The 25672-nt window shown below is 37.0% G+C and overlaps 3 protein-coding genes across 24 annotated transcripts in view; all 3 read left to right on the forward strand.

The window, feature by feature from the left end:
* LOC105049643 (uncharacterized) overlaps window positions 1–9243 on the forward strand; it is a 123743-nt gene extending 114500 nt beyond the window's left edge. For 9 of the 22 annotated variants that reach the window (XM_073261795.1, XM_073261794.1, XM_073261796.1 and 6 more), the window contains 4 exons: window positions 2313–3060; window positions 3544–3982; window positions 4449–4607; window positions 7322–9243. In XM_073261795.1, the coding sequence (XP_073117896.1) occupies window positions 7532–8896 (1365 nt within the window). In that variant the 5' untranslated portion in view covers window positions 2313–3060; window positions 3544–3982; window positions 4449–4607; window positions 7322–7531 and the 3' untranslated portion in view covers window positions 8897–9243. Of the gene's footprint in view, window positions 1–2312; window positions 3061–3134; window positions 3165–3543; window positions 3983–4448; window positions 4608–6090; window positions 6237–6328; window positions 6407–6681; window positions 7291–7321 lie in introns of those variants that run through there. The other 13 variants (XR_012143318.1, XM_073261804.1, XM_073261803.1 and 10 more) reach the window with 13 other exon arrangements.
* Window positions 9244–10969: 1726 nt separating this feature from the next.
* Window positions 10970–13918, forward strand: LOC105049642 (pentatricopeptide repeat-containing protein At5g04780, mitochondrial-like). The gene is given in 2 exon segments (XM_073261787.1): window positions 10970–13418; window positions 13421–13918. Coding segments are annotated over 2 exon segments (2334 nt in total). The 5' UTR covers window positions 10970–11263; the 3' UTR covers window positions 13600–13918.
* Window positions 13919–15080: 1162 nt separating this feature from the next.
* Window positions 15081–16120, forward strand: LOC105049641 (CRIB domain-containing protein RIC4). The gene is given in 3 exon segments (XM_010929362.4): window positions 15081–15472; window positions 15475–15564; window positions 15653–16120. Coding segments are annotated over 3 exon segments (468 nt in total). The 5' UTR covers window positions 15081–15435; the 3' UTR covers window positions 15994–16120.
* The last annotated feature ends 9552 nt before the right edge of the window (window positions 16121–25672 follow it).

Raw genomic sequence — 25672 nt, forward strand, 5'->3', positions numbered from 1 at the left:
CATCCCCAACCTCTTGCTCATGGTTGATTGCTGATAGTGTTACTCTACTACCCCGCCCTCATTTTGGTTATTGACAACCATGAGCAGAGGCTGTCACGGGATGGTGTTGGTCACTGAAAGCATAAAGGCGGAGGGTTCTTGGTGGGTGGCATCATTGATGAAAGCAAGGGAGGCATTGATTAAGAAAGCAAGGGAGGATTGATTAAGAATAAGCGGGAGTCAAGACTCACCAATTTGAGATATCTTTTCCTTTAATATAGTTTGATTTAATTATTTAATTTAATTAATTGTCTTGTGTAGATCATGAATAGTTTGATCAAGTGGTTTAAACTCTTGAACCGCCTGGTTCCACGGCTTGAACAGGTTTTGGAAAATTTCGGGTTTAACAACGAACCGATTGGCATTAGGTGTCAATGATAGATCAAACTTGTATCAAGATAACTTTCTTTTATATTCTACTAAGAAAAGAGGCTTCGTTCCATGTTTCTTTTACATTCAAGAACATATTAAGATTTTATTCTGATTGCAAATGCGTCTAGCCTCTCGTAACAGGCAAAAAAAAAAAAAAGGACAGAAGAGAAGCCCCACGTACCATTCCCGGTTCTCCCTTGGGTTTGGCAACGTTTGGTAATAATCAAAATTCATGAGCTTTCAATAACATTTTCTATCATTTAAAATCACATTTTGACCCAGCCCAAAAATCTGTAGTTTGGTCTTTATTCTAAATATTGCACCTCTTATTTGGATGAAATTTGAATTTTTGACTATTTTATTGAACCAAATAGGTGTAGTTACTCGTTTACATGTTCTTTATGTCTCAACCGATGACGTTTACTTAAATGTTACTCATTATGTGAGGTTTGTCTTCGTCTACCTGGCGAGTCCTAAGGAACTAAAAACAAAACCACACACACGCACGCACGTATATGCGATAGATATATGTATCTAGAGACACACATATATATGCATACATACATCCATCGTCAAACAACATCAAGAGAAGATGGAAAAATTTAAGATAAAAGGAAATTGATAAGTAAGACCGTAAGGGGGAGTTAATGGTTTGGAATTCGTGCCTGTGTCTCCTTTATTTCTTTAGTACCAAGGATTAAAGTGCAGATTTGCCGATTGGCACAGATTAGCACATATCATGCTAATGCCTCGTTGGCATGTGCCATGGTCATGTGTCAGTATGTTCCAGTGTGTGACAAGCACTGGCACCGCTTGGGGCACTGAGAGCTTTGTTAAGTGTTAGGCTTTCAACCACAGAAAAAAGACTATCCCCCTAGAGAGCAATGCAGTAATGTTTATTAATTAAATGTAAATATTATGTGCAAAATTTACAAGACCTTGCATAATTTTATAAATAGCTGCCTGTAAATTACAGTGTTTATTTGCTTTGGGTTTGATGTTGTTTTGTTCAGGAGACTGAAAAACCTAAAATATATTGCATATAAGTAAACAAGTTTTGAAGAAAAATAAAGACCTTTAACCTTTAGCGAATTATTGTTTTTGTTCTTATTATCAGTGAAAGCAGGCTTCGTTCCTCTTCTCCACTGCTCAAATGGGTTTCTTCGTCTTTTCCTCTCTAATTCTTGAATGTCAGCTTAACTTACATTCTGTTCTATGCTTTTCCAATATTCTTTTCTTTTAAATCATCTTTTCCCTCTCTACTCTTGCTCCTACTTACGATGTTTTCATGGTTAAACACACACAATCCAACTTGGTCAATTACTTGTGTTCCATAGTTTTTTTATTTCTAACCACTAGTCAATGCAAAGCATCTTACTTTTAAAATTCTCTACACTTACCTTTTTCAGTTAACCATTTAATGGTTTGTTTGAATGAATAAATTGGTTGAGTGCTCGATGATTCTAGAGTGTTTAATAAATTGTTCAAACTTTTGAAACTATGATCTTTGGAACAAAGCACTACATTCAGTTATTGATATATTGGTATCTCTTCCTTAAGGATACGACAACGGGAAAGACCATAAGGATTAAGCAGCTACCTATCGACTTTTGCGCATTATTCATGATTGCTTTTTAACAGTGCCACTTTTTGATGTCAAACCAAATATTATTACTACAACACTTTTGCAGATGATTTTATTGTTTAGAGTGGGATGTACAAGCTCTTTTATCACATGATGCATGATGAACATATTCAACATCTCTAGTTTGTAGAAGCCAATTTACTACCATTCAAGAAGCTAGGATGCTGCATGTTACGGAATTTCCAAGTGCATCATCCCCTTGTGCAACCTTATGCTGGCATGGTTTCGCACCCTCACTATTTTCCCCTGTGAATAGGTTCATGAGAAACTTTGGCACAAGCTCGGTGAAGCTGTTGATATTTTACAGTGAATGTAAAGCAAGGCAAAGGAAGCTCAGCTGATATGAGAGATAGGGGAGAAGCTTGTCACTGGTGGTGTTACCAATCTGTAATTCACCGACAACGCAGCATTATTATGTGAAGCAAAAGAAAGATGTGTTGGGTATCTCAATTCTTGCTTTACTGTTTTCTATCATAGTTAACTATGATACTAAGATCTTCTTTGTTTATTTGGGTGGCTAACCAGATGCTGTGCGATATTTAGCTTGGTTGATGACTCTCTCTCGAAAAGTACTTGGGGTTTCCATTTCATGCTTGGCAGTTGAGGCGATCTGATTGGAAGCTGTTGATTAAATGGATAGACTGATGATTAGCAAGTTAAAAAGATCAGTTTGTCTCCTCAGGAGGGCTCGTTGTTCTGCTACCTACCACCACAATTTTTTTGTCCTTCTTACTCCTTGAGTGGGTAATCAGACATGCTGGTGTTATTAGATGAGACTTTTTTCTTTTGGAGACTTAGGGAGACTAGTAGAAGACCACTTAAGCTGGTAGCTTGGGATCATATTTGTAAATCCCAGGATGAGGATGGCTTGGAAGTTGTGTTCTTCTTGGAAAGTGATTGTGGCATGTGATGGAGAAGCTCCTTGGTGTTGGTTGATCATGGGAGCTCACTATAGACCGCAAGTCTATTTTATCAGAAGTTTGCCTTTGACACTGAAGAGTGGGGTATTTGTCTGTCCTTTACTTTTTATAAGATAATGAGTGATGATGTCTAACTAATAACACTTATTTACTTTCAGTGAGATAGTTATTTTATTAAACTCCTGCTAGGGAATGTTTCATTTCCCCCTCATCATCTTTATGCAAGCTGATGGTGCAAGTGATGTATACGAGGCAGAGATAACAATTCAAAGCTTCCTTTTTTTTCTTTTCTTTTCTTTTTTTTTTTTTCTTTTTGTTTTCTTTGTTTTTTTTAGTCAAACTTCCTGTTGGTCTTCTGGGTATGTTGAACCTTGAAATAGCTCTCAGGTTAAGTTTCAAACAATGTAGAGAGGAGAGCAGTGCATATACCAAATTTTGCTGCAGTTTTATGCCCTCAACCACCTGACGTGTGCCTTTCCTTTATTTTCTTGTTGTCCATATTCGTAATTTTATTTTTTTTTTTATTTTTCCCCTGCTGTAAACTGAGAACTTGTTCATATGCAACAGGTTAGCCAATTCCGATGGCACATCATCATTCCATTGAGGCACATCAAGAAAATTTCCACCAAATTCGGCAAGCCTACTCTCCGTCTGATTTTTTTTTTTTGGTCAATATTTTTTATCTTGAATGATGGCTGTGATCTGAATAAATGGTGATATTTCTCCCAATTAAGTGGTGATATTTCTAGATGCTTGTTCAGGTGAATTAATATGTGCATCATGACGTTGTAGTAGGGGGGCATTGGTTTCATATAGAAAATCAAGGTATATTGAAGGGAAGAGAAAAAAAAGCACAATGAGCAAGCTCAAGGTTTTTCCTCCCCCACCACCATCCCACCCCCGAAGTCTGTTCACTGTACGGGCTTTATAACAGTTGACCCGGGCGTTTTTGTTGAGATAACTGATAGAGATTGTATACTCTTTATGCTATTCACAACTTTTCCAGGTGGATTCACATTATAGGGCTTTTTTAAGTTGATGAATTTGTTTCATTTTGGATGTCTTCTTACTCGCTGCATGCTCGTAATTTGTAAAAGAAAAAAATAAAATGCTCTTCTTTCCTGTATTCCATCGTTTATACCAAAGAAAAAAAGAATTCCATCTCGTTACTTCCCAATTTCTGCCTGTTGCTAAGGTTCTATTTTTTATTCCCTCAAAAATTTTGATCCTGAGTTTTTTTTTTTTGGTTCCTCGGGAAAAAAATTATCTATCCTCTCATTCAGTTTATATCCTGAAGGATTTGTCAGCAATTTTTTTTTTTCCCTTTATCATGAAAAATGTTTTTTTTTTTTCTCGTTGGGAATTTTTTTTTTTAAAAAAAGGTAGAGAACCTGCCTTTCTGCTGGCTGTCATCCAGGTCTATTGCTTGAAAGGAAATCAGTTGGTTAATTGTTAATTATTCGTATTGATAGGTCGCATGTTTCTTCCATGCTTCGACCACCGACTTGGCTAGTTAAGCAAGTTGATTCACAAAACACATGAAAACACAAGCAGCAAGGAAGAATTTGGGAGATGTATGGAACAAGCAAATCATTTGAACACGGAATGAGGTTTTAGAGCAGATCAGTTGGGTAAGTATTTTTAGTTTTACCAAGTTGTACGCACTGCAAGTAATTACAGCTTCAGATTTTGCTGAGAGTGAAAGTGATTGAATTCAAGTTAAAGGTATGAATAAAGAGCTTCGTGAAAAAAAAAAAAAAGAAAAAAGAAAAGGCTACTCCATTACCCATCCGTGCAATACCAAAGCGTCAATTCATTTGAAAATAAAGGTCTACGGTTCATTATCATTTAATTTTGAATCATTTTCCTCTCTGAATCTTTAAATTAAAACTTCGTGCCACTGCGGTGGCAGCCAGTGGTAACGCCATGGCTTCCAACCATGCGACCCAAGTTCGAGTTTTTTAATGGATGCTGAGATTCGATTAAATATCCGCTTTAGATAATCTTACGAATCTACTGCTGACGGTTTGGATGTAGGATCTGAAAGTAGTATTCATCCATTGAATTCGCTCAACGCCAGATCATCTCTCTCCAATCTCATTTTGTTTATCAAAACAAAAAAATTTGAAACTTGAAATTTTTTTACTCAAATTCAATTAAAAAAAATTAAATGTGACTAACCTTTTATTTTTTTTTTTATTTTTTATTTTTTTAATTCTTGGCGGCCACCCAAAATCCGAAGATAAAGCCCAAAAGATTTTATGCCTCGCCTCCTCAAATCCATTCTGGGTTAGAGCTCGGTCTAATTTAAGGTTAGCTTATTGTCAAAGTGAAATTTAGCTGAGCTCAAGCTTATTCAATGTTTGATAAGCCAAACGCTGGTTGTCCTTGGTTTGACAAACTTGTTTGCCATATTTGACAAGAATTATAACAAAGCAGTAGAGCCAAGCATAGATCGGATTCAATTTGATTGAGCGAAATTAAAAATTCATCTGATCGAATCCAATTAGATTGAAAAACTCAATCCACTACTGATCATTTATCATATATAAACCGTTTGAAACAGGTTTGGGTGGATTGTGTTGGTTTGAACTTCAATATCGATCCAATATTGATTTTAAGTCCAATATTGATCTATTTAAATTTATTTATTTTTTTATTAATTTAATATAAAAAATTTAAATCTTATAAGTTATAAATTTTATGCTTATTTTTGAATATGTATAAAATAAAATAAAAAAAGAGAAATTAATTCATCTAAAAGTAACTACATCTGAAATTTTTATTTTAGAATTGTCTCAAATTGAAATGCTTTCATCAATAATTTAATATTAATATTTTTATGAATCTAAATGGATGCAGAGTATTTTTTAGAATGAAGTATTGAAGCTAAATGATGGTAAAATAAAATGATTTGTAAAATATTATATCAAATTAATTTTATATAAATTAAAAATATAAAAATTGAATCAAATTATAAATAATTAATTTTTTATAAATTTTAATTTAATTTATCTGATTTATATTTTTTAATCGATCAAAATCTATATTTATTGTAACAAATTGGATGATTTTTTGAATTTTGATTATTTACTCAGCCCTGCGAGGCAGGCTTACTCGTGCTCGGCTCATTTACGTATTTATGGTTGCCCGATAAACCGATTCTGCACCCGCTTCATCTCATTCCGGTTCCCAGCCCTTTGAAACCATCAACCATGCTTTCTTTACCACCCTCCCACTTCCTACGGGACATTTCCTGGGTACCTTCTCTCTCATTCTCTGCTCTTATCATCACAAAGCAATATTCTTCTATTTCCTTAGTCTGAGTTAAAACCTTGTTCCCCTTGCACAGCTCCAGAGCCCTCCCTTCGGCAATCCCGGTCGTGAGCAGCGTTTGGTGCCGAGTAGGAGGAAGCCCCATATCTCCCTCGTCAGTCCCCTCTGCCCTATCTCTTCGTTGCTTTCTATTCTTTTATTTCTGCTCTTTTCGTAGTTACAAGTTATGATTTCCCGCTGTCGAGCTGTTTTGGTGCCCGTTGCCATGAAATTTCTCGAGCCCGGGCGAATTAGCATCAAGTGTTTGTGGAAATGCTCGTCGCAATGAAATGTCCTTGTTCTCCCATCAATCATGTCAAGATTTGCTGTCGCAACTTTCATTTTTTTAGGACTTTTTCAGTAATCTGTTGAACTTCTTTTTAGAAGCAGTTCGATAAGAATAGAAGCAATTAAGATGTCGATGGAGCGAGTGGAATTTGTCAACATAGTTGTGTACTTCCCCAGCGACAAAGTAGATAGCCACCAGGACTATAAACCACCTCGATGCTCAGAAAGTACCCAAAGAGCTACTTCATTGTCATTGCTGCTTGATAGAGTGAATGTGGCTGGTATATCTCTAGCATAGATCATGTTGTTGGCATAGTGTCGAAGAATGTGAGAGGTCGTGAGTTAACATGTGAATAAACATGGTGGTGTGGCTTCTATCTTTATGCATCTATGTTGTGTGTTTAACTTAGTAGCCTATTATCTAATGAGAAATTTTACTATTTGGATGCAACCAGTGTACCTTAGCGTTGTAAAATTGGTACACATGAAGTGCCTAGAAGCTTTTATCAACTGCTAAAGCATCACAGTGATGTCCTATTTTATCACTGGTATTCCAATGAAGGCAATTCTATCTGCTGGATGTTAACCAAGGCAATTTTATGATTCTTAATGATCATGCAATTTTCAGCACAATTTATTCATGCAGCATGCATATATTTATTTTCTCAGTGAAAGCATGTCACTATACTTCAGACCTGGATAAAAAATGTAATGCTGTGCATGCTTCAAAACTTTCTTGCAGGAAAACATCACAAGGTCTTCAAGCAAGCTATGGGCAACCTCATTGGATGCCCAAAGAACATCATGTGCTCAGGATCTCCTCGCCAATTCTCCAACAGCAACCCAAGGAAGTACTGCTCCTCTAGTTCAAGCACTACAATCGACTGCAGAACAAGATGTTGCATGTTTTCACTTCCCTGGACATAACAGAGGGAAAGCAGCCCCATCCTTGATGTCTAAAGTTACTGGGATGGAAACCTTTGTACATGACCTACCCGACCTTCCCGAGCTTGATGATCTGTTCTCTCCAAAGGGTGTAATTCTAGATGCCCAGATGCAAGCTGCAAAACTATTTGGGGCATCTGAGACGTGGTTTCTTGTTGGAGGCACCACCTGTGGCATCCAAGCATCAATAATGGCCACTTGTTCCCCTGGAGAAACACTTATTCTTCCTCGGAATTCTCATATTTCTGCAACATCTGGTTTGATTTTGTCTGGTGCAATACCAAAGTACATCATGCCAGAGTATAATTCTCATTGGGACATTGCTGGTGGAATAACACCATCACAGGTCGAGACAGCAGTGAAAGAGTTGGAGGAAGAAGGAAAAACAGCAGCTGCAGTTCTGGTAACATCTCCAACTTACCATGGCATATGCAGCAATGTGAGTGAAATAACAAACTTCTGTCACTCCCGCGATATACCGGTTATAGTTGACGAAGCGCACGGTGCTCATTTTGGCTTTCACACCGAGTTTCCAAGCACTGCACTCGAACAAGGTGCTGACCTAGTTGTGCAATCTACGCACAAGGTTCTGTGTTCTCTCACCCAGTCATCTATGTTGCACATGTCAGGGAATCTTATAGACAGGGAAAGGATAAGTAGATGTCTTCAAACCCTACAGAGCTCCAGCCCAAGTTATCTTCTTCTTGCATCATTGGATGCTGCAAGAGCTCAGCTAAGTGACAATCCAGAGACTATTTTTAACCAAGCCATGGACTTGTCCTTGGAAACTTGCCACCAAGTCAGGGCAATTCCAGGTGTCTCCGTGTTGGATTTAACAAACTTTATCTCTGGCTTTCCTTCCATCGACCCTTTGCGCATCACTCTTGGTGTTTCACAGCTTGGTATATCAGGCTATGTGGCGGATGAGATATTATGCGAACGACATCATGTAATACCCGAGATGGTAGGGAGTCGGTCATTAACATTTGCCATCAACTTGGGGACTCGCAGGGAGGATGTTCAAAGGCTTGTTTCGGGAATAAAGTTTTTATCAGAAAATATCTCCAGGGAAAATGAGTTAGAATTTAATATGGAGGATAGTGGCTATGAACCTTTTTCTAGTATAACTATGAGAATGAGTCCTAGGGAGGCATTTTTTGCCAAGAAGAGGAAGGTCGATATTGGAGAAAGCCTTGGGCAGATATGTGGAGAACTACTCTGTCCATATCCACCTGGTATTCCACTACTAGTTCCTGGTGAAGTTATAACTGAGGAAGCTATACAGTATCTGTTGGATGCAAGAAGGATGGGTACTGAAATCAGTGGAGCATCTGATCATCAACTATCTTCCATACTTGTGTGCAACGTATAACTGAACAGTTAATTTTTTATTAAGATTCTCTCTTTGGGATTGTCCCTCTCATTTTGGCTTGAAGAGCGAGCAGGATAAGGTTAAGAATGGAGGAGAGCCATCTAGGACAAAGCTTAAAAATGAAGAAAATGGACTGAGATGAGTTAAAAGATTAGTAAGTGGTGGACTGAATTCCAGCTAACTTGCTATGCATGGTCACGAAGTTCGATGCCAAAAAATGACAATAATGGAGTTGTAGAGCCCAATTCACAAAACAAAGTTCAAATCAGTTAAAACATCTAATTTCTCTCTTTAGTTTCTTCTGATTTTCTTTTTCTTTTTCTTTTTTTGGGTTGGTTTTGGGGGGGGTGGGGTTGGGTTAAACAAGGGAGTCTTCTGATTATGACTTTGCTTTTACATGGTTCAATATTAAAATGTTTGGATTTGTATTTCTCTTTGACATGACAAATGCTGCTCTCCATTGTTTTTTTTTTTTTTAATAAAAAAATAGAAAAGGAGGATTGGGACGTCCACCTTAAGTAGGCTTTACTGAAGTTGTATAAGAGAGCCTTTAAGTGGTGTTCTCCATTGTTTTTTGTTATCTCATTTCCCAACTTTTATTTCATTGCAGTGGAAATTAATGCACCTATAGCTTCTATATCTAAGTGGTCTCATGAATGAATCCTTTTGACGAAATCTTCTCCTAGGAGATCTATTAGTGATGATGTACAGCTTGAATGCTCATAGCTTTATGCACTCTCTCCCTGTTTAAGCCCTCCCAGCAGCAGGCTTTTAAGATGGTCTTCTAGTCCAGTTTCTTTTCAGCCATGTCCTTCTATAAGTTAGCTTCTATAGAAGGATTATCTTTTGTGGATTTTATGTAACTTTTCTATGAGAGATATTAACCAAGAAGTACTTCATTTCAGCCTCCTATCTTCTTGTTAGTGGCTGTTGAGGGAGATATATCATTGAACATCATGTTTGAAGAATTTAATTAATTTAAACATATTCCTAAAGTGAACATTTTTTCCCCCTATAACGGACAAGCTATTTTGTGAATATGTACACTCTCCTCGTACAACAGTTATGATTTCCTCATGCAAAGTTTACCTTGCAGATTTTTTACCTTTCTTTTTTCCTCTTTTTTCTTTTTTTTTTTTTGTGAGATTAGAAGGGGCTGATCCCCACCTTTTTTGCTTTATACTTCACTCTTTGGGGTTGGATTCCAACCAAAATTGAAACCCCACCTTTTGGCAGGGAGCGAAATCATCCAAGCAAAGTACCAAGCGGTCAATCTTTTTCCTTTTATCTCATACAATTTACACTCTCAAAAAGCATGGTCCAATGTAGCAGTTGTTATATAGTGTTATGATAGCCGTTATGACAGGTTTGCCCTACTCCATTTTACTATATATAATTACTTGGAAAAAGATAACAATGGTCATAGCAGGTCATTTAGAGTCGTATAAGGGCTTTTTAAAACACAAAAAAGGGCATTTTTTTAATCATTTTCTTTGTTCCCCAATGAAATAATTATTTGTTTTTCAAATTTATTCTTTTATACTTCTCTTTGAAAAGGTTTGCACCATGTAAAAGAATACTTTTCTAATTTGTGGACAATGATTTGGACAACAATGATGTCATTTTACATTATTATCTATAATTGTTCATTATAATATGGATATGATGTCCATCATAAACATTATGTTTTAATATTAAATAACTCAAAACCAAGCAATATTGGGCAAACATAGGCAATTATAACTGTTATAGCAGTCAAAAAATATCAGTAAATTGTATGTATACTATATGATATATTATATAAATATATACGACTTTTGTCTAGACAAACTTGATACTAATTTATATCAGTAAATTTAATTATTGTAAAAAAAAATTTTAATTGTTTGATTTCTTTGTAACCAATAAAATGTTTACAAATCATTTATGGAGTGTTTGGTTAAGGAAAGTTATGGTCTAGAATCGGAATGAAAATGAATGGTTCTTATTTCAACTATGTTTGATAGGAAGGAATCCTATTCCGATTCTGATTTCGGGAGGAAATGAGAATGGTCCAATCTATCTAAAATTCAATCATTATTATTTTGAAAGATTTAAATTTTTATTTTAATTTTGATTCAAAATCATGAATCAAATGCTCCAAAAAAATTTAGCTTTGAGCCTAATTTTTGATTCTCATCTTGATTTCAATTCCCTAACCAAATACCCCTTGGTTCAAGGGGCGGCGCTCTTCCTCACAAATGCACTGGACATCAGTTAGCGAACCCTTTATTCTATTATTATTCTTTTTATTGTAGACTTAAAGCCACCTTCGTCATACTCTTCGCCCGTCCGGCGGACGGGCTGATTTCGCCCGGGAAATCCCGTATGCCACCGTTGAAGAAGGCAATCACCAACATTTTGAATTTCCCGCGCTCCCGCTCAATCGCTGCCCTCTCCTCCACACCACTTTCTCGCTCTCCAACCCAAAGCCTCACCTCGGTCCTCCAAAATGCACCTCCCCCTGCCGACACCACCCATTCTCCTCTCCCCCCTCTTCCATCTCCCATGGAGGACCCTCGGAGAGCTTTTCTCCATCTGCTTAAAGATTCCTCCAGAACCACAACCACCCTTTCCGATGTCGAGCTTCTCCACTCCAGAGCAATTAAGGTAGGTCTAGCTCGAGATGGGCAGGTCGGCGCAGGGCTTCTTAATCTCTATGCTAAGTGCAACTGTTTAGATCTTGCGCACAAGTTGTTCGTGGAAATCCGTGAAAGAGATGTGTTCGCATGGACTATTCTAATCTCGGGTTTCTCTCGAAATGAAGAGTATGAAACGGCGCTCAGTCTTTTTATGCGCATGCTAACTGAGGGGGTTTTGCCGAATTGCTTTACTCTTGCTAGTGTTCTGAAGTGTTGCGGGGGCTTTAATAGTCTCCAAATGGGTAAGGGGATCCATGGATGGCTTATGAGGAATGGGGTTCGACTGGATGTCGTGTTGCAGAATTCGATTCTTGACTTCTATGCCAAATGTGGGACCTTTGAATATGTGGAGAGAATTTTTGAAATGATGAATGAGAGGGACACTGTTTCATGGAATATTATGATTGGTGCTCATTTACAGAATGGAGATATTGATGGATCAATGAAAATGTTTAAGATGTCACCCCTTCATGATGTCTCGAGTTGGAACACCATTATTAATGGGCAAATGGAGAACAGGTTGGATATGAATGCCCTCCAACTTCTCTATCACATGGTGGAGATTGGGCCTAAGTTTAATCTGTTCACTTTCTCTATGGCATTGATATTAGCTGGTAAATTAGCTTTGCTGGAATTAGGAAGGCAGCTTCATGGCCAAATAGTAAGATTGGGTTGTGAGCATGATGCATTTGTTAGGAATTCACTCATAGATATGTACTGCAAGTGTGGCAAAACTGAAGTTTCATCAATCATTTTCAATAGTTCATCCCAGTGTGTTGATGGTCTAATGCCGAAAACCATTTCATGGAGTTCTATGGTTGCTGGGTATGTGCAAAATGGAAGGGGTGAAGAAGCACTGGTGCTCTTCTGCAGGATGTTTCGTGAAGGAATCAAGGTGGACCTATTCACTCTTACCAGCATCACTGCAGCTTGTTCTGATGCTGGAATCTTAGAGGAAGGCAGGCAGGTGCATGCCTGTGTTGAAAAACTTGGCCATGGATTTGACACCTTTCTGGCATCGGCTATCACCGACATGTATGCTAAATGTGGTAGCTTGGAAGATGCCCGTAAAATTTTTAACAGCTTTCATAGTCGAAATGTTGTGCTGTGGACTTCAATAATAGGCTCTTATGCTTCGCATGGACAGGGGAAGGAGGCCATTCAGCTTTTTGAAAGCATGCTGCAGGATAAGATAATGCCAAATGAGATAACCTTTGTGGGTGTTTTGTCGGCATGTAGCCATGGTGGTTTGGTTGAAGAAGGCTATAACTATTTCAGATTGATGCAAGAAGATCATGGCATAGTTCCGGATATCGAACACTACACTTGTATGGTTGATCTCCTTGGTCGGGCTGGTTTGCTTGAGAAGGCAAAAGACTTTATTCATGAAAACAACATCAGCCATCACACTGTTGTCTGGAGAGCATTGTTATCAGCTTGTCGAGTTCACAACCATATAGAAATGGCAATATGGACGTCTGAACAACTGGTTCGACTTGAACCATGTGATCCTGGATCTTATATATTGCTATCAAATATACATGCCACCAAAAGGAAATGGGGGGAGGCTTCCAAGCTGAGGAACTTGATGCAAGAGAGAGGGGTCAGAAAACAACCAGGTCGATCTTGGATTCAGTTGAAGAACAAGATTCACACATTTGTGGCGGGAGATAGGTCACATCCCCAAGCAGATGAGGTATACTCTTACTTGGAGTGCTTAATTGGGAGATTGAAGGTATTAGGGTATTCAAGTAGAACAGACTTGGTTCTCCATGATGTGGAAGAAGAACAAAAAGAATCAGCTCTAAATTACCATAGTGAGAAGCTTGCCATTGCTTATGGATCATTAGCACTCCTGATGGATCGCCTTTAAGGGTCATGAAGAATCTGCGTATTTGTGTAGACTGTCATGAGGCTATCAAATATATTTGTCAAGCCACAGGCAGGGAGATCATTGTTCGAGATTCTCACCGATTTCATCATTTTAAGGATGGCAAATGCTCATGTGGGGATTACTGGTGAATGGAGGTTGCATGTTATACCTGGCAGAGCTTGCCATCAAGATACTAGAAGTTTTTGTAGTGGACTGACCTCTTTAAACCAAAAGAGGTATGTGCTCTCAAAACTACCATAATTTGATGGAATACCGAATGGAAATACTAAATTGTTTATTTGATGCCATTCAGCTTTTCATTTATAAGATTCCGGGGAATGCAGTTTTTGCACCTTGGGCCACTGTTAGTGGGATTTCCAGTCTTAAATGCGGTGAATTTATGCCGGTACTATGTGTAATAATTATGATTATACTTTGGCCAGTGCAAATATTTTTAGTAACTTTTCAGCATTGCTTTTGACATCTGTCTCCATTGGTTCTGTCTAGTTGCTGTGGAATTTATTTTTTATTTTTTTTCCACAAAATTTTTTTCTAGATTTCAAGTAATCTTTCACCATCAAAGTTCGCTTAATAACTGAGTCACAGAAAAGTCCATACTTCGAAGAAAAGGAAATCTCACCTAGTGTCTGTATGTCCGAAACAGTTTCATACTAATTTGCTGCACTGCTGATTCCAATGTTCTGCTCGACTCTTCTACATTGTTGTTGTAGTTACCTTTTATGTAGTACTGTAAGCCATATTTTTTGTACAAATTATATCCACGGGGAAAATGTCATAAAAGAGTAGTTGGATATAGGAGGAATTCCGAAGCAAACAGAAAAAAAAAAATACCCAACTCTATTTGGAGACAGATTATCAGATACAGTTTATGGCTATGGCCCAAGTGGTAACAGTGATCATTTGAAGTCTTTATACGACTTCCACTTCTACTTGTTCCTGTCTCAATCACAGATCATTCCAGCACCCATTCTCCTTGAAGTTTAAGACTCAGTAGTGGCTTTAATTTAGTGCTTCGGTGTCGTATTTTAAAAGCTTCACTTGCTGTCAACTATGGAGTAATTTGTCAAACGTAATGAGGTGGTGGTAAAGGTGAATTGCAGTCCATGGAAGCAAGCTAAATCTTTAGTTCTGTACTTTAAAGGACCGCAACAGGAATCGTAGATGCCTTCACTAGATTTGGGAGGAGGTATTCTTCATGATGACAATACTTCTTTCTAGTGCGATAGCTATCATCAGTAAGTGTCATCACCCATCTATCATTTCATCATGTTACCAACCATTCTTGTTCTGGAAGCTTTTGACTGCATGGTTTTATCTCAAGCTGATAAAACTATGAGAGCAACATGTATTTGATTTTGTACAAAGTAGCACCAACTAGCCTGGCAAGTAAACGTCTATTTATCCTGTATGAAATTGACAAATCTTTAGGTTCGTGTTCTATAGTTTCTCTATCCTGTTGTGCTTGTTAATTGCGATCTGCCCTGAATTAATATGTTAAATTTCTTGCACTTTACTCTTAGACTAATCTTAGTTCTTAATTTAATAGTTGTAAGCTGGGAAAAGCAAAGTACAAATGTGTCTTAACACGATGCCTTTATGTTCAAGGGAGGTATAAAATAGAAGATCCTGCATGATAGAGGGAGTAGTAAGAGAAGTTTCTCAGAACACACAAAAAGTAGTTGGTGGCCTCAAGGTGCCCTGCAAATTGGATAGCAATCAGCAAAAAGTGGGTACCAAAACCAACCAACCCACCCACTCCATAATATCTCCTCCCTCTCTGCCTTCCCTCACCAAACTTGAGTTACTCCTATCTGTGAAATCATTCAGACTTGCTAACAAAGTCAACACCACCCAATATAACAAATTTGCTTGCACTTCATTTCTTTCATGCCATAACCACCCTTTTCTTTCTCTTTACCTCCTACCTCCCACTTTACCATCTCCTCTGTTCCATTCATGAGGCAATGAGAGACCGAAGGATGGAGAGGCTTGTCATCCTTCCTTCTCCATGGGCTGTGTTTCTCAATCGAGCATTGCAGTTTGCGAAAGCCAACCAAAGAAAGCACAACTAGAGCCAACTCCATCAAGACCAAGTAAAACTCTTCTTTCTTAGTACTTATTAAGAGATCTAGCAGAGGTATTTGTTCGGTCTGCTCTCTTATCTGTTTGTTCCTTTGGAAGGTGGAGAAGGTGAAAGCCAATCTGGTGGAAAGACGAAGGGCTCATTTGGGCTTCTCCCACTTCCTCGGCCTAACGTCTCTGTGGGGTTTCATAAGCTGATCAAGAGCTTCAAGGGCTTATCTCAACTGTTTGTAATATACAAAGAGGATGATGAGGAGATGGAGATTGGATTCCCAACTGATGTGCAGCATGTGTCCCATGTAGGATGGGATGGGTTCAACAATGTCTGGGATAAAGCTCCAGAGTTCCTCTCTCTGCCATCCCTCTCATTGAGGCAGCTTGAGCTGGCCATGGCAGTCCAGGGTGGCGCCCCTCCATCCCATGGTCCTCCTGGGGCTTGACCATGGTGAGGTGTAGCTGCCTTGTTCTTTTCTTTGGTTCTTGTTGTTGCTTGCTATCCCTTTGTTGATGGTGATGAGAGGTGCATGTGAACTTGTATAGATTGTTTTAATATGGGAATCTTTAGCATTTTCTAGTTCTTTTTGTATGCATGTGAGAGCTTGGTTTGTTCAGAGTACAATAAGAATGATACTAAGGCTTGTGACCACAAGTCATAACCACTTGGATGAATGGGGAAATTTCATGCCACCTAGAAGGGGCAGCATCTTTTTTGAAGTTCACATGATTTGACAGCCCACCAAAACCTCTCCCATTGTTTATGATTTTAGATTAAATAGGTACAAAATAAGAAGACCCAATCTTGTTTCCATGCACATATAAAGTCTTTGTCCTTTGTCCTAAGAGAATGTACAAGGTTCAATCAATTTTTTCCCATTACAAAGCAATCCACAAGTTTTAAAACAAGTTTGGCGTAATAGCTTGTAGTGGTGCTTATTTTTTGGTAGGCAGAACCCAACAAACCTTACAGCATCTTGCGTCACTCTCTTGTGATACGAAGGAAAATGAAGTCACGTGACAATTCAGTGGTTTACTAGGGGAATTATTTCGGCTGTAGGGCAGCCTATGTGGCAAAATTTTGTAATGGATGTAAACGATTTTGTATCTTAGCTACCATAGTATGTACAAAAATTCTAATTGCTCTCCTAATAAGCTAGGAAAAAAAAATACTTAAATCTCTTTGTTTATATCCCATCAAATAGAATTTAAGATTTCCATTTGTTGTGGCGGTCTCCAACATTCCAACGAGACTAACTGATGAGTACAATTTAGCTCTTGTTGATCGGTTTATTCAGGAAAGGCTCGGCCTGGTTGGATTCTTCATGATCTGGGCTGACTCCCTGCCTCGCACACACGTGGGCCAATATTTCACCCTCACTTGCATAATAGTTGTCTACGATGGTCGTGCATGATATAGGCATGAAAGATTTGAGCCCATTACCAAATACCACCAATCAACTCTTCGAATTCGAGTAATCGATGACAGTCTCTTCTCTACATAAAGAGAAAAGAAGGGATTTTCAAATAAGTTCTCATATACAAAATAACCACTCTATATTCTTATTCTCTTTCTTCCGACTGTCTCTAGGCTTTAGCTGACTTAAACATCGAAGAATCCTCCATCAGATAATTTTGGCCAGTAGACTTTCTTTTAGTTGTAGATCATTCTGAAGGAAGGTGTCATTCTTCGGTTCGGCTCTAGCCGACCACCTCCAGCTCGATCATATATTGATCTTGACCTGGGGCTTTGCGGCAACACCATCTGTAGCATTTTGTAGCTTGAAAGAATTGAAAGATCGATTGGTCAAACATTTGGATTGTAAAATCACCATCTTCAAGCTAAATTCTTTTGAAGAGGTGCTTTCCGATCTCATTTGCATGGTTCTTTGCTTCATGATAGCTTAATGTTGGTGTTATTTTGTTGCATAGTATTGTCTTTGGGAAACCATCATTCTTTTTTTTAATATGTATAGCTTTCCTAATATCAAGACAACTCTTCACCTGTAACATGGCCATCCCTATCGGGTGCTTAATTATAGGGGTGAAAATGGATTGGTTAATATCCATTTAGATATGTTTTCATATCTGAATCTATTCGAATATATATAGAAATTTGAGCATACGACTAATATCTGTATATATATCCATATCTATAAAAAAAAAATGAATATGAATATGGATAGACAACTATTCAGTCAGTATCTGAATATTCGATTCTGTTTATAATTTATTTAATTTTATATGTCACACATGAACATAGAAATATATAATCATATTAATATACTATTAATTTGATTTATGATCCATATAGTAATATCTTTGATTTTATTGTCATAAATTTTAGATATTCGACTTATATCCATATTTATAACCATACGTCTAGTATTCAACTTGTATCCATATCCATTTATAATAAATATGGACATGAATTTTTGTATCTGACTAATATATCCATATCTATATCTTATTGTAAAATAAAACAAATATAGATATGAATATACTGATATCTGATCCGTATTCAATCCGATTTCAACCATACTTAAGTGGTAAAATATGTTATGCTTGCGAAGCTTATATGGATTCAGCTAGATTTTTAATAATAAAGAATTTTACAGCATATCAAATTTATTTCTTAAGCTTAAGTGGCCAGCATGGTCTTCTTTTTAAGACTATCCACTATTGTTAGGGATGGCAATAAGTTTGGTATGGACCGTATTGACCAATATCTAAATCAATTCTGCAATTAAAAATTACATATTCGTACCTACTTTGTATCCATCCCGATTGGGTTGGATCAAGTAAAGTAGTTGGTTCGAATCAAATTAGGTAGATAAGACGGAATAGGTCAAGTAAAGAACTTATTATGCAAATATGCTAAAATAATTATTACTTTACAAAGAAGGATTTAGATTAAGATTATATTGGATCGGATTCAGTATGGGGCATACTATTACCCATACCAAATCCAAACCTATTTTGGATATGTTATCTGCGATCCATACCCATCACATAGTCTAAAAGGGCCAGATAAAATCTATCCCATTCGGGGTAGGTTAGATTAGGTATCATGTGGGTTGGCTACAATTGCCACCTCCAAGTACAATTTAAGGATTTTTTTTCCTCGCACAAATTTAAAAAAATAAGGAAATATCCTTGCAAAAGCTATGGCTTATCCTAAAAATTTTGGTTATTGGCATTCGGTTCTGTCTTTGATAGGCCTAGCCCATCATAAATTTCAATAAAAGCATGAAATTGGCTAAACATTTGCTGATGCAGCAGCAGAAAATTTAGATGGGTCTTTATGGAAAATAAAGATATCTGAAGTTCTTAATTTTTGCTGAAGTTCTTAATTTGCTAGGAACAACAATGCTCCATGCAATCTAGAAATCTCTAACTTCCCCAACGATAAGATGGCATTTTAGCTACACATCTCAAGTTCTTTTGCTTTCAGATTCTCCAACTTGATTGCAGCAACTAGCACATCCCAACAAAACGTTCACGGTTTGAATTTAAACACTTTCACATGAGGATTATTTTGAATGAATGCTTCCAAGAGTCAGCTAATGCAATTTTGATTTGCTTTGACTTTAAACTTTATTACGTATGAAACCATAAAAATGCAAAACAATCAATTCAACAGGTCAATTGCAGGTGGTTCAAATACATGCAATGGAACCCACCAAGCGTTTGAGGAACAAAGGAAGTATATTCATGCAACGAACATGAATTTATTTTCTAGTAGAAGCTTTGAATTCAGAAACAAATGAAGGGGAAAGAAATCTACTTGCTGGGTGAAATAATTATATCAGTTAAATGTCACACCAGCTTCTCAATTAACAGGCATAATTAAAGCGTATTGCAGAGATCTATTGTATTTTAAGGAATTTAAAGCTTTAGACTAGCCAGAATTTGCATGAAATCCAAGGTGACAATGATCCATATCTAGTGATCCCATTGCATGAATGATTGAAAAGGATCACATAAATCATTGGGGATCAACAGGACCTCACTAGAGATGTCTATGGTGTTTGGTTTAATGTTTGGTTCAACATATCTGCCTTTGATTTTTGTTAAAAGCTTGTAATGGACATAACTCATTTCATTTTGACATCCAAATATGGTGTTCTTTCCGTAAAATTTTAGTCACAATGAGTTGAGGTTTTTTTTTTTTTTTTTTCCTCCGTGGATCGGGGCTAGTCCACTCCAAAGCTATTCTTAAATATTTTTGAATATATACTTGACCCAATCTATAATTCTTTAATTTTATTGGTTGTATTGGTCCAATCCGTGAATGTAATAAAATATTTGATCCAATTATCCAAATGGGCTTAAGTTTCGTAGCCTCCAGCCAACATGCATGGCATTGGCTTCCTTTCCCTGCTGCTTGGCCCCAAAAAGTCTAAGTGAAATTCTTTATACACCACAAGGAGTATAAAAAATCCACATGAAATGCACCATCTCATCCGATTGATCTACATAGTCACTACTTTTCAACATGCATTTAATACCTATATGTAGACTTTTTCATTTAAAAATTTTATATGACGAAAATATCCTTATCTTTGAAAAAATTATGATATTTTATATCCATATTATGACATCCTGCGTTCATAATATACACAGGATGTCATAATTTTTTCTAAAGAACAGAAACATTTTCGTCATTCAAAATTTTCAAATAAAAAAATCATCTGCAAGTATTAAATGTGTGTTGGAAAATTGTTGGATAAAAATACTCTTATCATATTATAATATCTTAGATCATATTATGACATCTTGAACTATATTACGTCATAGAATGTCATAATTTTTTCTAAAAGACGGAGATATTTTCATCATATAAGATTTTTAAATGAAAAAATTGATCTATAGATATTAAATATATATTAAAAAATAATGACTATATTGATCAATTGAATGAGGTAGTGCACTCCTTCTAAGATTTTCTACACCATCCATGATGCACAAAGAATTTCTCAAAGTCTCAGTTTTCAGGATGGCTGACCGGGCATTTCCCTTTTGCTGAAGCCAACGTACGTTCCACAAGGCCTTCAGAAATCCGTGAACAAAGCTATAATAAGATTATTGCCTAAATCTGTCACGGTCAATTAACTCTACAAACTAAGTTAACAGAAAATAAGAGATGCTTCAACTTGCAGAAGTAGGAGATGGTTGTGTACCATGGCAAGTTAGGTTGCACTTTTTTGTTTTAACCCACCTTCATTGGATCAGCTACCGCATACATAGTGATTCCACCTTGGAAAGAAATTCAGCTCCAATTAGGAGGGTTTAATTTCATTAGCGTAAAACCTAGTACTATATCTAGTTTGGTTATCTCTTTCTAGTTATATACATTTGCTAAAAATGTAGTGTTCAATTTTTATATGTTTAATTTCCAAATACAGGTGTTTCAAGTAACGGAGATTGGAGGAAGAAATTCTCTTTTTCAAGATTATGTCTATGCCAGTGCTTTGATTTCCCTCGCATGGATAATGAATATTTTGAAAAACTTATCTAATTATGTATTATTTTAGGGTAGATTATTTTGTTAATACTCTTTCTTTAGAAGATGACAAAGCAAATGAGATACTAGCTCATTAATATAGAACACCTGATCCTAAACCCTATTCTAAATCACCCCCAATCACTTTAATATCTAATCCCTCGTAAATAAGGATAGCAATCGAGTAATTGGATAAGATCAGGTTGGATTAGGTCAGATAAAAAATTTATCAATCTGAATTTGATTTATTTATTAAATAAGTTAAAAATTCAGGTTAAATCAGTATTGTTTATTAAATTAGATAACCCAACTCGACTTGCATAACTATTTATTAAATAGGTGAGTCAGATCAAATGGTTTAAACAGATTAAATAGATTTTAACAAATTAAATAGTTTAAACTTTTAAGAAATAGGATCCTCTAGATCTCAAATAAAACTTTTACGGTCCGTTATTTGGAGGGTAAAAAACTTATCCGATAATCTATATTTTTTAAGTATTTTTTGACCATATTTAGATAGAAAAATAATTTATCTATATTCTTTTGTACATTGAAAAATAACTCTGGAATCCATTCCATATTCTTTTGCATTATTACTTTTCTAAAATAAGTTATTAAGATCTATCATATTTTCATAATACTTTTTATTATATAAAGGTTATTATATATAATAAAATATAATATAATATATTATATTATAAATAATATAATATAATATAGATATTATATTATATTATAAAATATATTATATATTATATATTATTTATATTTATATTATATTATATTATTATATATTATTATAGGGTATAGATATTTTAGAAATAAAATAAAAAAAATTATCTTCTCAGTTGATGGAACAATGACTTATCCAACTCTTAGGTAGATAAGACTTGGCTGATTTCATAGTAAATGCTATCTATAGAAAAATAATTTATCATATAAAAAGTATAAGAATTTAGATAAATTGGTCAATAGGAAAGTTAGTCGTTTACTCATCAAAGAATGATCCTTGAGAAATAGACTTTGTTGTTATCATAGGATCCTTAGTGTCCTATTCAATTCTATTTATAATGTGAACATTCCCACCAAGATAGCTAAAGAACTATAGGATGCCCTGGAAGCCAAGTATAAAAGGATGATGCCAGTCTGGATTGGTTTACTATACCCAAGTTCCACAATTATGCCATAGTAGAATCCAAACCTATTAGTATCCAGATCCATTAATTCCAAGATCTCCTTAGAAAAGCTGAATCGATCGAATGTAAATTTTTTAAGATATAAAGTTTAAGCCATGACTGACTCTCTCCCTCCATCTTGATCCAACTTCTCATGAGAGTTAAATCATAAGCAAGGCTACAAAACCCTAGTGAAGGTCATAAACTCCATTAGAATTGGAGAAGGGAATCTACTTAAGCTAAAGAATAAATCAAATTTTGGACTTAAGATCAAGTTGATTGAATCCAATCAGAGCCAAATCAAATTAAGGGAAAAACTTCAAAAAGATAAGAATGAGATCTTTCTACTTCATGTGTGGGTAAACCAACCATGAGGTAGAACTAACGAGCCCTCAACTGGAAAAATCTTCGTGTGTGGCCTAAGTTGGAATCCTAGAAAAGATCAGGATACATATATATCCTTGACATATTGAAATGACTGTCATTATTGGTATTAAACCAATAGCGTGGGAAGAAATTTTTATTGATAAAAAAGAAGAATCTACTTCAACCGATACCTAGCCGTAAATGATGGATACTAGGCATTGTGCATATCGATCCATTCTTTCTATATAAACCTTTGTGAGAATTCATAAAGTTTCAGTAGATCTTTCGCTTCCAGGATAAATTCGCCTGCTTGTGTCTTAAAAATATAAAGACTAAGCCACTACGGAAAAGTGCAATCAAACCTCAAGTCACTATGGTTGAATATGGTATGGGAAGTTCTTTTGGGTTGGATGCTCTAAACCCCTCAATAAGACCTCATTCTTTCATCTTGAGATTAGTGGCTTAGTTTTGGAGCTAATGTTCATATTTGTTTTGATCGCTTCTAGTTCTCTACCTTTCATGGATTATGTGGAGGTGCAATGCTTGAGAACAATGCAGCAGTATATGTATCAATAAAAGGTCTAGTGGACTTAAAGATGATATTTGAAAAATCCTGATCCTCCACGAAGTGCTGGATATCCTTAAGATTAGGAAAAAGTAGATTAGAGGATCTTTTCTTGCACCTAAGGTTTACAAAATCATACTAGAATCCAATAAACTTGTAATCACTCATAACAATAAGTTTCTGGGAAAGGCTTTATATCTAAAGGTCCATTTAAGCTAAGTCTATAGCTCCTCCAATCTTTGATGAAGGCCTATTCGAGCTGGCAAGATGCAGGCTCATCCGATAGAATTGTCTTGAGATTGGTGACATTTTCAGACAGATCGAGGGGGTGGAGACGGACATTGTGGAGCTTCAGGGGAGAGAAGATTAGGAGGGAGGCCTCGGGGAGCCTGATCTAAAAGAGCTTTGTTACAAGCTCTCTGAGCGCTACTCTTTGTTGGATAGTAAGAGACATTGTGGATGCAATGGTTCATGATGCAGTGGATTAGAAAGGATAATCAAAACATCAAATTTTTTTTATCAACCAATGATGGTCTGGAGGTCTACCAATCGCACTAGACACCTAAGAGAGAGTGATGGTAGAGTGGTGGAGGACAATGATGAGATCAGAGGTCAGATCCTATAGTTCTTTAGATCTCACTGGACCACTTTCTTGGGCAGGGATGACCCTCTATAGGGATCCACTCTATGTGCAGTATCTTTAATAAGGAGAATGAGGCTCTGACTCATCTAGTGTTAGCTGAGGAGGTACGTGGAGCCCTTTGATCACTCAAAGAGGATAAAGTCTTGGGGTCAAATGATTTTTTCCCTCTCTTCTTTCATTGGTACTGGCCAATCATCGATGAAGAGGTGATTGAAGTAGTGCAGGTGGTTTTTGAATCCAGAGATATTCCAAAGCAGTGGAAGAGGATGTTGATCATTCTCATCCTGAAGAGACCTGATGCATCGATCTCGAGGTACTTCAAATTGATTAGTTTTTGTACCACTCTCTATAAAGTGTGTGCAAGGGTCCTGGTTAGATGACTGTAGTTGGTTATTCCACACCTAATCAGCTAGGCGTAGGGTGTGTTTGTCAATGGTCGTTGTATCATCGATAACGTCTTACTTATTTAAGAGTTTATACATGACTAGGCTTACGACGAATGAGCTGGAGGTTTTTGTGCCAGACGCTCCATAAGTTTAGCTTTCAGGATAGATTGATCGACTAGATCATAGATTGTATGGAGGCCTCAAATTATGCCATCCTAATCAATGGTACCCCGATGGAGTTCTTTCACTTGATGGGTGGTCGAACCCTCTCTCCCCTTTTCTATTTATTTTATGTCCTGATGCTCTGTCTCATACTCTTTGGGTGGTAATTTAGGGGGCAGAACTGGAACCCTACTGGCTTGCCCCTAAGGCTCAACTGCTCTCATATTTTTTGTTCGCAGATCATTGCTTGCCCATTGGTCGGGTCTTGGTGCAAAATGCAAGGTACTTCGCATCTATAGTTGAGGCCTACTATCGAGCTTCTGACCAGCTCATGAATTGTAGAAGTCTACTACATCTTTAGCACCAAGATGAAGATCTAGGTGAAGTAGGCAATTTGGGATAGACTAGGAATCCTGAGCAAATCGAGACCTTGACCTATCTAGGGGTTCTATCATAGGACGAAGACTTCGAGGGCTGATTGTAGGCCCATGAGCAGTGGGTCTGGGATTGTTTCGAGGGCTGGCAACCAACATCCTCTTCATGATGGGGAGGACTATATTTCTTGTGAGATTAGTTTTGAGTTTCATTTCGGTCTACCTCCTGACGAACACTATTGTGTGTACTCTGAACTTAGGGGTTTGGAGCAGCAATTTTGAAATTTTCTCTGAAACTCCAATAGAATGGTCATGGGCTTCACCTATTTTTTTGGGAGGTGGTCTACCAGCCTATGTAGGATGGAGGCTTAGGATCCAGTCCTTGCTGGTTAGAGGAAGACTATGATTGCCCAATATATAGCTTAACTCCTCACTCAGCCTGTTAGCTTATGGAGTAGAATGATGAAGGCTTGACATGGAGTTTGGAGCCAGGGGTCCCAGATCTGTATTGATCATAGTTGCTCCTTCATCTGGAGGAAGATTTGTATCTACGTCCTTGCAGTATGCTAGGTCAGATGGCTGATTGGTGACAGAACTTTGGTTGATGTGAGTCAAGATGATTGGATTTCTAGCCTCTCTTATACTAGCCAACCTATGTCAGCATGGAGGTGGATAATGACCTATAGATCCATGATTTGATCACTGACGATGGTAGGGGTTGGAGGGCTCAAGATGTCATCTATCTCTTTAGTGGTCAGCTAGTTGACAGAATTCTTGCTACCCCTATCCCTATCCATCAGAGCCATAATTTAAGGGTGTGAGGCTGATCTTGCTGCCCCAAGGTCCCAATAAGGATCTCGTACTGATAAATAGGCCATGCCAAAGAGAAAGATTGAGGTTGCTTAGATCTAGAGAGTGGTTGTCCATCCAAGATCAGACTCTTCCTCT

This window comes from Elaeis guineensis, chromosome 8 (assembly GCF_000442705.2).
Source record: "Elaeis guineensis isolate ETL-2024a chromosome 8, EG11, whole genome shotgun sequence".
Lineage (NCBI taxonomy): Eukaryota > Viridiplantae > Streptophyta > Magnoliopsida > Arecales > Arecaceae > Elaeis > Elaeis guineensis.